At 46.8% G+C, this 13,500-nt stretch overlaps 1 protein-coding gene across 2 annotated transcripts in view; it reads left to right on the top strand.

Moving 5' to 3' along the window:
- Positions 1-13,500, top strand: part of GALNT18 (polypeptide N-acetylgalactosaminyltransferase 18) — a 371,780-nt gene that overhangs the window by 248,532 nt on the left and 109,748 nt on the right. For both annotated transcript variants that reach the window (XM_026454004.2, XM_026454005.2), the window contains exons 4-6: positions 6,640-6,823; positions 8,515-8,712; positions 13,284-13,398. In XM_026454004.2, the coding sequence (XP_026309789.1) occupies positions 6,640-6,823; positions 8,515-8,712; positions 13,284-13,398 (497 nt within the window). The remainder of the gene's footprint in view (positions 1-6,639; positions 6,824-8,514; positions 8,713-13,283; positions 13,399-13,500) is intronic.

Genomic DNA, 13,500 nt, shown 5'->3' on the forward strand with positions numbered 1-13,500 from the left:
TCCATCATCCTGGGAACCACCAGGAGACTTGGAGACTCTGCAGTGTCATCCTACCTGAGAAGTGAGGAAGCTGGGTTATACTCATTTCCTATGTCTGTTGTAATGAAAGTACCACCATCTGGGTGGCTTAACCAACAGATATTTTCTCATGCTTCTAGAGGCTAGAAGTCTGAAATCAAGGTGCCGGCAGGACTATAAGGGGGAATCTGTTGCATGCCCCTCTCCTAGCTTCTGGTGCTTTCCTGGTCATCTTTGGCAGGCTTTGGCTTAGAGATGCATCACTCCAGTCTCTGCCTTCCCCTTCACATGACTTCTTCCCTCAGTCTGCATCCAGATCTACTCTTTTTATAAGAATACCAGTCATACTGGATTAGGATCTTATCCCACTGCAGTATGATCTTATCTTAACGAATTATATCTGCAATGACCCTATTTCCAAATAAGGTCTCATTCGGCGGTATTAGGGTTTAGGATTTCAGCATATGAATTTAAGGGGATATGATTCAACTCACCCATGGGGTATTCATGCCCCAAATCTTCCCCTGAACTGATTGACAACTACTTCTGTAGATGGTAACTCCACAGCATTTCCTACTTCCTCTCCCTCTCTGCTATAGGTTGGATGTTTGTCCCTTCCAAATCTCATGTTAAAATTTGATCCTCAGTGGTGGAGGTTGGGCCTAAAGATAGGCATTTGGGTCATGGGAGTGGATCCCTCACGACTAGATTAATGCCCTCCCTGGGGTGGTGGGGAGAATGAGTGAGTTTTCCCTCTACTGGTTCCCATAAGAGCTGATATAAAGAGCCTGGTGCCTCCCCACTCTCTCTTGCCTCCTTGCTTACCATGTGATCTCTGCACATCTTGGCTCCCCCTCCCCTTCCACTGTTAGTGGAAGCAGCCTGAGGCCCTCACCTGAAGTGAATGCTGACACTATACTTCTTACAAAGCCTGCAGAACCATGAGCCAAATAAACTTCTTTTCTTTGTAAATTACCCAGCCTTAGGTATTCCTTTATAGCTGCACAAATGGACCAATACACAATTCCTGTGTCTCTCCTACCACATGCCTTTTAGACATCCAGTAGCAGAGAAATTCCATAAGGGCTGTGTCTTAGTTTGAGCTTCTATAACAAAGTCCCACAGACTGAGTGGCTTATAAAAACAGGCATTTTTTATCTCAGTTTCAGAGGCTGGGGGTCTGAGATCAGGGTGCCGGCATGGTCAGGTCCTGTTGAGGGCCCTCTTCCAGGTCACAGACTGCTCACATTTCATTGCATACTCACATGGCAGAAAGAGGAGAAGAGCGTTCCCTGGAGCCCCTTTTATAAATGCACTAATCCAATATATGAGGGCTGCTGTGGTTCAAGTATTTCCCCTGCAAAATTTAGGTGTTACCAGTGTGAAAGTAGTAAGAGGTGCGGCCTTTTCAGAGGTGAGTAGGTCGTGAGGGCTGCTTCCTTGTTCATGAGATTAAGGCTCTTTAAAAAGAGGATTCTTGAAGCTTTAGGCTAGCTTACCCTCTGCCTGCTGCCACTTGAGAACACAGCAAGAAGGCCCTTACCAGACACCAAATGCTAGCACCTTGATCTTGGGCTTCCCAGGCTCCAGAACTGTGAAGAAATAAATTTCTGCTCTTTGTAAAGTACTCAGTGTCAGGTATTCTTAGTTATAGCACTACAAAACAGGCTAAGATAATAGCTCCACCCTCATGACCTAATTAATCTCCCAGAGGCCCTGTCTCCTAATACCATAACATTGGGGGTTAGGATTTCAACATAATCAATTTTGGGAATAAATAAACACTCAGTCCATTGCAGACTGTCTTGTTTACAGTTATAATCACAGCAACTAGATCAGTACCTTGTTGAGGCATGATCAAGGCATGCCAAAGATTATTACTCCATGAAAGGACTAATAGTAAGTGTATTAGTCTATTCTCACACTGCTACAAAAAACTACCTGGGACTGGGCAATTTATAAAGAAAAGAGGTTTAATTGACTCAGAGTTAAATGACTGGGGGCTGGGGAGGCCTCAGGAAACTTAGAATTATGGCAGAAGGTGAAGGAGAAACAGTCACCTTCTTCACAAGGTGGCGGGAGAGAGAGACAGAGAGAGAGAGAGAGAGAAAGCAAGTGTGAGCGAGTGCAAGGGGGAATGCCACACTTTAAAACCATCAGATATCATGAGAACTCACTCACTATCATGAGAACAGCGTGGGGGAAACTGCCCCCATGATGCAATCACCTTGACATGTGGAGATTACAATTCGAGATGAGATTTCAGTGGGGACACAGAGTCAAATCATATCTGTACGTGCTCAATTTTTGTTGAATGAATGAGTGAACTCTCCCTTCATTTCTATGTCCACAAAACCTAGAGAAGATGTGTGAAATGCTCATCTGAACCTTGAGGGAGAGATGAGGAGCTCTGCCCAGTTCTCTACAGCAAGCGTAGGAAGGCAGTTTTACAAAATGCCTGTGTACCTGCCTTCCAAAGAGCAGAGCCCCATTAGGCATCATCTTTCAGATCCTTTAGTTTCCTTTATGCATGAGATCAGAGTGTCCCATTAAGTGCTTAAATCAGATTAACAGCCTCTATGCCAGACCGTTCTGGCTCAGCCTGTTAGTGGTTGTGGAGCCAACCACTTTTTATAGAAGCAGTGGAAGGGGATAGATGAGGAGGGGAGAAGGGCTCTGTTTGACCACACTGGTGAATCCCCCATCTTTCCTTGGCATCTAAGTCTGAAGAAATGAGAGCTGGCAAGCAGCCTGCCCTGAGCAGACCCTGAGAGGAGGCTCCCTGTGGGGATGTGGAGAGTGGCCTGTGACCTCCCAGGAGTGACTGGTGTTTCATCACTGCTTCTGGTAGTGCTGGTTTACAGAGGTCCCTCCGAAGTCAGGAGATCAGGGATTTGTGGACAGTAGGAGAGAGCTGAAGTAGCAACATAAGCAGGATGACACCTGGCCCCATGCAGGGTGCAAATTGTATTTCTTTGTCAACATGGGCTATCAACAGCTCCACATTGACTCTAGATCTGAGTCACAGCAAGCAGACTCCCTGCCTCCTCTTTCTCCAACATGTTAAAACAAGCACAAAATATACCTTCCCTTTTCCTTCCACAATTATGCTCCTGTCCTAACCCACCAAGATACTTTATTAAATATTATTTATAGAAATTTAAAAAACAATTAAAGATAGCTTGCATAGGGAAGAAAAGGTAAAAGTCAATCAGGTTTTAAATTTGAACCAGAAAATCAAAGGTTTAGCAAAGATAGGGCAGCAAAAATCCTGATAAAATCTTTGTGATTAGTCATCATATTTGTCTTTGAGCTTCCTGGCAGCCTTAGCATGAAGGCAAATATGATGGGCTGGGTACTTGTGTTGGGACGTAAGAAAAAACACAAGTTCAACTCCAAAAACACAATTTGGAGCTAAGAAGTTCTGAGAGATATTATATGTGAACATGCATGTGTGTTTGTTTATGTGTATATACAATAGTTAATAGGCAATATATATAGTATACAATGGACAGTGTCTTGGAAAACAGTTTTCCAGTCAATGCAGAAGTACTTTTGAGATAGTTCTTTCTTGCTTTGGCACCTAACAAAGATGGAAAGAAAACATGAAAACCTAATTAAGTAAAGGTACTTTGCAAAGACAGAGCCAGTATCATCTAGGGTATTTCAAGGCATTTTTTTTCTTCTTTGTTTTCTTTTTTGGATAGCAGTTGTTTGGTTGGGGCTAAGAGAATTCCCTCTTCTAATCAGCAGCACATGTTTGGGATGCAGCTGACTGGGGATGGAATTTTTTACTCTCTGGTCCACCAGAAGCCTTTACTCCAGCTCAGTGTTGACAGAGCTCAGAGGTACAAAGGGGCAAGTAGCTCCTATAGGAAGCAAAGATTTTCATATCTTGCTGCCACCCCTCAAAACTCATTCTTCCTCTGACTGCATTTCCTGTGCATCAGGAGTTCACAATCTTATTTTAACCCCAGCACCAGACCAGAACAATAGACAATGTTTATTATAGCCATTGTGTATAACAAACCATTCCAGAAGTTATGGTGTGAAACCACCACCATCCATTGGCCCAGAATCCTGCAATAAAGGCTGGGATCACTGGGCAGCCTGTCTCTGCTCTACACAATGGCTCTCCTGGTCATTTGTGATCAGCTGGTGGCCTGACTGGGGCTGAAGGATCCACGAGGTCCTCACTAACCTGTCTGGGGCCTTTGTGGGGTGGCCTAAATGACTGGGCGGGGGAGGAGCCTGGCTGGAGCTTCCTTAGTTAGGACAGCAAGAGAGCAAAAGCGAAAGGCTGGAACTTGCACAGGGTCCCTCCTGCTGTGTCTTGCTGTGTCAAAGTCCAGCTCAGACTCAGTGTGTGAGGCGGCCACACAAGGATGTGAATTTGGAGAGGTGAAATTCACGGGAGACCATTTGGCAGCAATCGTCCTCAGCCTCCTCCCATCAATACCTTAGTCACAGTAGGTATTGACAGGAATCAGTTAGCAGGAGTCTCACCCGAGGGTTGAGGAGGCAGAGAAGGGGACAGGTATCCCTCTCATGGGGAAGGGAGGGAATTGATATCAGGCCATTTGGTACTAGCCCAGTTCTCACTGCAAATTCTGTGCACTCAGCGCTTAACTGCCCCCATCAAAAACCCAAATATCAGACTTTATGAGCTCTATTTAAATTTTTCAAAAAGGATATATGAGGAATGGACCTTGGAAGTGATAAAACAGTAAATGTTTTAAGAAGCCTCCTGGCAATGGTGCTTGAAGGCCTTGTAAGTGTGAGACACATTGAGTTATGCTACTCCATGGCCAATGTCCTGACATTTGTGGGACAGTGGCCTCCTCAGGCAGCTACAGCTATCAGAGATCTTGAGGTCATCTTCATATGGACTGCAGTGAGATATACAGCATGTCAGTGGCAGCCCAGAAGTCAGTCAAGTTTTCTCCAGGCTGGAATGAGGACACTGACAGCCCCCACCAGCCCTAGCTTAGGACAGGAGTCACACTGTTTAAAAGGATTACTTGAATGACAAGAAAGGCCATATGCTCATCACTTTTGCAGAAGCTGGAAACCTGGAAGGGCTGGATAAGAAAGACATTGGGTAATGAAATCGGGGGACAAAAACATTTTGACATCCAAAGAAATAGTGGAAATCTTTAGAAAGGCTGATTAAATAAAAGTAAACGTAAGATTCTTTGTTATCACTCAAAGCAGGCACCCATGTGTGCACACACACACAAGCACTTGCACGTGCACCTGCATCCACAGAGATGGGATGGAGGAGGCCTGACTTAGTAGCACCATGTAAAAATAATTTGTAAGTGTATGTTAACAGTAAGCTTAATTTGAGACAAAAGTAATCAAAGTTGTTGTGACTTTAGATTATATTAATAGGAACATAGATTCTAGATTAAGGGAGGTGATTTGTTTCTTCTATTCTGTATAGACCAGTTTACTTTAGCAGTATTAGGTCAACTTCTGCATAATACAAAAGGGTTTGAGAAAAACTAACTTAATTAGAGGGAAGTTCAACATGATTAGAGAATTTGAAATCGTGAGATATGCGGAAACGCAAGGAGGAACTGAAGATATTTGACCTAGAGAAGTCCTTAGCAAGGACTTCTGTGTCTCCAAACACAGAACACCCATTGGACTCATGAGTGGAAGATTGAGGGACCCTGGCATTTGGAGGTCAGAAGAAGAAAGAACATCTAATAGTTGAAGAGGCCCTCTAAGGAATGGATTGCATAGATTTCCCTTTTACTGCAGGGGCTGGATGATCACTCGTCAGGCAGACAGAGGAGATTCACACCTTGGGATGATGCTTGGTTCAAAGGGAACTTTAGAATTCTGTCCAGCCAACTATGAGGGCTGTCATGGGCTCTTGCCTTAGCTACTGTGGAAAACATAATGAATGTAGCTGCAGTGCCCTCTCTTGCTGAGGGGTTCAAGGGCTGCTGCTGAGGCCTGTTTCTGTTGCTGCAGGTCTCATTTGCAGTTATGAAGAAGCAGAGGCATCAAATGCTTAGCCAGGCCCAGGACCATAGGCAGCAAACCAACACCAGCTGTTCACATGGGCACAGCCCCTGGCCATCCACTTCCTAAAAAGATGGAGATCCAGGCAGAGAGTGGATCCTGGGCTGGTGTTTTGGCAGAGGGAGCTTCCCCTGGGGGTTATAGGAGCACCGATGGAGATGGAGACCACTAAGAGGGAGGTAGCTGCACTGATGATGGCTTTTCAAGTCACTAGACATGGTTTGAAAGTAGACTGTGCCACTCATAAGCTGCATGATGCTGGAGAACTTGACTAATTCTTTTGAGCTACCATTTTCCCATTGGTTTGTTGTGAAGATTAAATAGACCATGTGTGCAGTGTATATGACCCCGATATGACCCTGTGTGTTGCTGAGCCTCAGGAAATACTGTATTCCCCTCTATGTTTCCCTTCAAAACTAAGCGGTGCTGGCCACTGCGGGGACCACTGAAGAAGACACAGGGAGGGGAATGGGCCCCCCAGCCTTTCTCTGGGGGTCAGTTCACCCTAAAAGAGTGACTGTTGTGATTGCCCCTTCTGCCTCCTGACCTCCCTCCCATGCTAAGTCTGCATTTTCTCCCTGACAGAGGAACTGAAGGAGAAGCTGACCGAATATGTGGACAAGGTGAACAGCCAGAAGCCAGGCTTCATCAAAGTCGTGCGTCACAGCAAGCAGGAAGGCCTCATCCGCTCCAGGGTCAGTGGCTGGAGGGCAGCCACTGCACCTGTGGTGGCACTCTTTGATGCCCACGTGGAGTTCAATGTGGGCTGGTAAGTGCCCCTTGGGAGAGGAGGAGGAGGAGTCCCAGTGGGATCTAGGGCTTCGGCTCCAATAGTGCAAAGCATGCTGGGATCTTGGCCATAGCCTAAGAGATAATTCTGGGAATGGGTGAGATGTGGGTGTGTGAGTGAGCCAGGCAACAAGGCTGGACCTTTAGAGTTCGATGTGTGGTAGAGGGGAGGGGATACCCAGGGGTCAACGGGTCAGCACGCAGTGCCTAATAGGCATGGTGACATCACATGTGGCTCTGGCTGGCAGGGTCATCAGGGAAAAGGGTACATGCTAAGGGCAAAGCAGAGAGTGCCCAGCTAAGGACAGGGTTCCAACACCTAGGAAAGGAGAGCTGGGCCAAACATGAGGCAGAAGCCCAGCCTCACAGCCAGGGCCAACACCAAGTGGGCAAAGGTGGGAGAAGGTTGCCTAATGTTGTCACAGGTACCCCGGGCTTTCCCACTGCCAGATCGGAGGTAGCACGTAATCTCAGATTCTTCCTATGGTGAAACTGTCTAAGAACATCTTTCTTTCTCTGGTCAGAGCTGCTCAGATGCTGGGGGAAAGGGACCAGACAGAGGCCCCAGTGGCTGCAACCAGCCAGGAATAGAGTGACAAATGCAGACCTCCCTGCAGGGCTGGAGGGCACAGTGCCACCTGCTGTGTGTAACTTTGCCTGGGCCTGGGAGACACGGGCTCTGGCGATGACCATGAGTAGCTGGGGCAAGCAGGTGGCCACCCTTTTATCAATATGCCTGTTGTCACTGGGGTCTGCTCTCCTCCCCAGACTCCACAGTGCCAGCCTCTGCCTCCAGGGAGTGGGAGAGGAGGACACTTCAGCAGGCAGGGCGTGCACACAGCCTGGCCTGGATGCTGCCATAACAGGCCCAAATTAAGGCTGCAACACAGTCATTTTTTATAGCTGAAGTCCCTGCTTGCCATTTGTGACTATTTAAACAGAATTTTCTTTGTATTTATGGCCAGGATAGGAGAGGGACACTTACTATTTCAAGCTGATTTGAATAAACAGTTATACACCAAATGTATTATTAATGAGAAGCTTATCATTCCTGTCTGCAAACACATTACTCGCCTGGTGCCTGCAGGGGCTTCCCAGCTCCCTGGGAAAGCCCAAATGCCCCACCCCTCCTTGGGTGGTTGGGGAACCCTTTTGGGGGGTGGATGTGGCATAGCTGGCATTCCAAGGCAGCATCGCATGGCTGGCGGATGTAGGTTTGTTCTCACCTCCTAGTCTCTCCATCCTCATCTGTCTTTTCCTCCAGATTGATACATAGAATTTTAGCAAAATCAAAGCCCAAGGTGAAAGCTTCTTCTGGACCCTCAGATCTATTTCTTTCTTCTTTTTCTTCTTTTTTAAGTCTTGATTTTTTTTTTTTCTAATGGAGAAAGGGGAAGTGAGCAGGAACAAGGCTGGCTGGAATAAGAATCTCTCAGCTCAGCTCTGGATATGCTGATGGAGTGGTGGAGCCTCTTGCCATCCGGGAAATCCTCAGGGAACGGGAAGTTGAATAGGGGCTCCTTCCCAGAAGGCAGTGCACCTCTCCATCAGAGGAGATGGGCAGGCTTTCCTTCCTCTTTCTGCTGGGGAAGGACCTTTGGGAGATGCTACTCTGGATATTTCCACCTTGGAAATGGTTACCCCCTCTCTGGCTGTCTCCTCTCTGCCCAGGGCTGAACCTGTCCTCACTCGCATCAAGGAGAACCGGAAGCGGATCATCTCGCCGTCCTTTGATAACATCAAATATGACAACTTTGAAATAGAAGAGTACCCGCTGGCTGCCCAGGGCTTTGATTGGGAACTGTGGTGCCGCTACCTAAATCCCCCCAAGGCCTGGTGGAAGCTGGAGAACTCCACAGCCCCAATTAGGTAAAGCAAATCTTTACCTGTGGGTCTCTCTGCTTTGACCTCCAGGCTAGGAACCCCCTATTGGCCCAATGCTTATTCTCCAACTTGAGCCCCACTGTGGGGATGACAGGGGCAGGCAGGGTTGAAAGGAACTGCAGTCTGATCTTCAGTCACTGCCATGGGCTCTGAAGATCTCAGAATCCATTCACAGCCTCAAAGTGACCCATTTCCACACATCACTGTGTCTGGGTGCCAAGCACTGTGCTCCAGATTGGGGATCCAGAGTGATGAAGATTTGGTTCCCACTCCCAAAAGCCTGGAGTCTAGTGAAGACAGACAAAATCGTTGGAATAGGAACATTATTCTACCATGCAGGCAGAAACTGCACTGAAAGTGGGGAAATGCTTTTCAGAGGATAGCATTTTCACTTGTTTTTGAAGACAAGTAGAAGATGGCTGGTTGGGGAATGGACGTCCGTATGCAAAGTTCACGAACACAGAGAAGGTTCGAAGTGACTAGAAGTGGGAAGCCAGCCAGCAGCCCCAGGTAGTGAGGGTGGAGGGGCTGAGAGGCAAGACCAGACCCCACAGGACAGTGTATACCTTGGTGATATTTGAGTGTTATTCTGTAAGACTCAGACAAAAGTGACTTCATACTGTATTTCAAAGGTCCCAAGTTCTTTCCTGCCTTTGCTGCCATCTTCCTGGACTCATGAATGACTCCCCTGTGCAGTCTTAGCTTTTAAAGTTCAGGACGCCTCCAACAGCTGTCTCCACTAGTTTTTATTTCTGTCTATGTTTGTTTTTGTTTCTGTTTTTGCGGTGGAGTCTCACTCTGTCGCCCAGGCTGGAGTACAGTGGCGTGATCTCGGCTCACTGAAGCCTCCGCCCCACGCCCGCCCCCCCCAGTTCAAGTGATTCTCCTGCCTCAGCCTCTCAAGTAGCTGGGATAACAGGCACCTGCCACTGTGCCTGGCTGATTTTTGTATTTTTTAGTAGAGACAGGGTTTCACTATGTTGGCCAGGCTGGTCTTGAACTCCTGACCTCGTGATCCACCTACCTCTGCCTCCCAAAGTGCTGGGATTACAGGCATGAGCCACTGAGCCCAGCCTATTTCTGTCTATGTTGATGATACAGTGGGTGTCTTTATGCTCCCTGCAAAGTTCTGCCCGTTACAAAACAGAAGGCACCAGAAGGTGGCCTAGGGCACAGTTTTTGGAGTTGAAGAGATTAGAAGTTCATGTTGTTTTGTATTACATGAGGGAGAAAGGGTATGAAAAATTTAATTGAAAGTCAGTCAGTATTATTTAAGGTCACATTTTTCCTCGCCAGAAGAAAAAAATATATACTCACACTTAAAATGGAATAGAAGAAAACACCACCTAACTTTCCTGAAGTTGCATGTTACCTACTCTGCTCAGCCCCTGCCACAATTTTGTGTTGTTAAACATTTTCTGAGAGTCTGCTATGTACAAGGGTCTTTTACATGCATTGGCTCATTGATCATCATCATAATCTGTTGACCACTCGTGTCTCATCCCTGTTTTACAAGATGAAGAGAGCAAGACTGAGAGAGGAGAATGGCCCTGCCAAAAGCTCTGGGCGGTAGAGCCAAGATCCACCCACACAAGCTAGACACAGTGGCTAATTTTCACCCCTCTATTGTCCACTGTTGAGCTCAGAACTGGTGTAGCTGTTTTCTGCTCCTAGGCCTGATGAATGCTGTTGAAGGGAAATATGCCCCCATGCAATGAGCATTCCTGCAGAAGACTGCATTGACATTAACTGTTTCTGTTCTGTTCATCTCTAACTGTATCAGTCCAGTCTTAATCAGCAAGCCTGCATTCCAGGTCCTTGCCAGACAATGTCATCTCAACCTCAAATTTTCTATCACTCAATTTTTATCAAAAACTTGGTTGAGGGAAATCAATTTTATGGAAGATTTTTGGAAGAACATTCCTGGTTTTATTCCCAGATGAAGACAGCTCCACAGAAAGCTGTGATTTATACAAATGTATCTTGCCCATCCGAGCTCCCTTTTCTTTCAAGCTATACTTTAGTGCTCTGCCCACACATGGCATAAGTCATAAAAAAGAGCCCAGCAGTATCTTCTAGTGTATTCTAAAGAGATGTCTTTGCGATGGCTGTTCACTAAGTCACCAGGTGACCCCATTAAGAAAATCCACATGAGAAATTTCTTTCAAACTGACTGCCAGTCAAAGAAAGCCTTGCTGTCCCCAGGGAATCAATTAATATGACATTTTCACATGAGAACTGTATATTTTGTTTCTAAGACCATGTATGTTTTTTCCACTTTGACCAACAGGGAATGCAAAGGCAAACTTTCATGTCTACTTTAAGAACAATTGAGAGAGGATCTTGGTCTACACATGCATTCCAATTTGTTGCAATCTTTAGGTCTGTCTAGACATTTATCTATTTATGGTTTTCTATGTATTTTAAATTTTCTCATAAGCTATTTCTAATCCTTTCAGGAATGAGGCAAGGTGTAAATCAATAACCCTTTCACGCTGATAGAATCCACTTAATACCCTAGCCGGTTAATAATAAACCACTGAGGTGGCCTGTGCTCATCTCAGAGTAACTGTTTCAGATTCTGTTCATTACCTGGCTTGAACTGTCAGTTTGAGGAAGGTCCCTTACTGTGTATCCTGAAAGCATTTTTCCAGCGTGCCCTGTCATATCCAACACTTAGGAATGCAGAGGCAAATGCCAAGACCCCACTCTGCCAGCCTGATGTTTCTGAATCATCACATATTTAAAGAGGAGATCTTCTAGACTTAGTGCACAATTGCATCTTTTTACCTTTTTAAATGACCTTCTGAGTGCCAGTTATGTCCCAGAGGCTTCAAGTGTTTTAATTTAGTCTGTGTGAGGTTAGAATGGATCCTACGTTACAGACATGGAATCGGAGGCTCAGAGAGGCTAGCAAACTTCTCTTAGAGACACACACCCAGAAGGGTGATTTTTCCCAGAGAGATTACCTCTAAGGTCTGGGTTCTGTTACCTCCACCCCAGCAGGGTCTCAGGCTGCTTTAGGAGTAGTGGATTAGCTTCCCAGGATGCCCGCAGGTCTATAAGGGTGAAGACATTTAGAAAAAAATGCAGTGATTTGAAAGGAAGAGAAACAGTGGCTTCAGGGTGCCAGTCTCTGCCTGAGCAGCCTCCTGTATCCGCATTCCCCAGGGAAATGGCCTGCAAAATCGCCTTTCTCCACCTTGATAAGTTTCCATTTTCAAAGACGGGTTCATTTACATGTGATTGACTGATAGTTTTCTCATCCCTGAGGAGCCTTCATTTCTCCTTTTATTCCTCCACTCCCACCAAGTCATCCAGCCAAGCAAGGGCTAGAAATGATAGCAATAAGCAGTAGAACAATTCAACGTCACTGCATAAGCAGTGCTCTCAGCAGAGAAGCTGCCCGGTGCTCTCATGCTGACTCACCTCATGTGAATCGTTCTCTGTGAGGTGCTGCACTGGGTGTCTGCACAGAGCTGGTGAGACCTAAGCTCACTGCCCTCAAGGAAGGAAAAGCCTTCCAGCTCCTGGACCCCATAGCTGTTGGCAGGTTGTTCCAGCCTAAGAACCCTGTTGAATCAGAGACTCAGGCCATGTACCTAAGCTCTGCCTGTTGGCTCTCTCCTCCTGGTGTCACACAGGTACCTTAAGGTCAGTTTTTCCACCACCAAAGCTTCTTCCTTTTGAAACCAGCTTCTTCTCCTGTGCCCGTGTATTGATGAGTGGCCCACAACCCACTGTCACCCGAGCCAGAAAGCCAGATGGCATCCAGGTTCCTCCCCCTTTCTCACCCTTGTGTAGTTCATCTGTTTTGAAGTTATGCTGATTTTACATCAAAATATGTCTTTAAACAATTGCTGTCTCTGTTCCTGATACCCTGACTCAGCTCTCCATCATTTTTCACCTGGATACAGCAATGAACTTCCCAGCTGGGCCCCTCAATTCCCACCCCTTCCCCTCTGGTCAGTCACCCACAGCTGCCTGACTATTCTCTTTAAAAAACACAGATTTGCTTACACCACTGTCTTCTTAAAATTCCTCATGGACACCTATTTACCTGCAGATAAAATTCAAATTTTTTACCCTGCTACCCAAAGCCCTTTGCAACCTGGTGCCAGCTAATCTTTCTAAGTGGACCAAGGATGACATACAGATCCTAAGCTGGGGAAGGGTAGGAAAACTGGTATGCATTCCCAAGCAGGAACAGAGACTGACTGTGCAGAGGTCAGGGTCAGGGCAGCTAGTCAACCTAGACTGGCAGGCTGAGCACCACTTCTCAAAGCTAACACACACACAAGCACCACCCCACTAATAGCTGATCCCAGGATGGCAGCTGTCTGCCCACTGCCCGGAGGAAACAGCCTTTCTGGAGTGGTTGGGTGAGGCCAGACCCAGGGGCCACTCCAGGAACAAGGCTCACACAGGCTCTGGCAGCAAAGGAAGGAAGAGCACCAGATCCTCCTGACAGTAAGGCCTTACTGCTCTTACTCCTCAGACAGCCACACCAGACAGCCTCTCTGCTCACCACTGGCCCATCTCCCCTGCCCCTGCAGGAGCCCCGCCCTCATTGGCTGCTTCATTGTGGACCGGCAGTACTTCCAGGAGATTGGCCTGCTGGACGAAGGCATGGAAGTCTACGGAGGCGAGAATGTGGAGCTTGGGATCAGGGTGAGTGGAGTTTCTCACTCAAAGGGCTCGGCTCAGCTCCCACCAGGGTAATGAGTCTGGGGTGGAGAAATGGGGTTTAAGGTTGAGAGTTACAGACTGATT

Source organism: Piliocolobus tephrosceles, chromosome 13 (genome assembly GCF_002776525.5).
Source record: "Piliocolobus tephrosceles isolate RC106 chromosome 13, ASM277652v3, whole genome shotgun sequence".
Lineage (NCBI taxonomy): Eukaryota > Metazoa > Chordata > Mammalia > Primates > Cercopithecidae > Piliocolobus > Piliocolobus tephrosceles.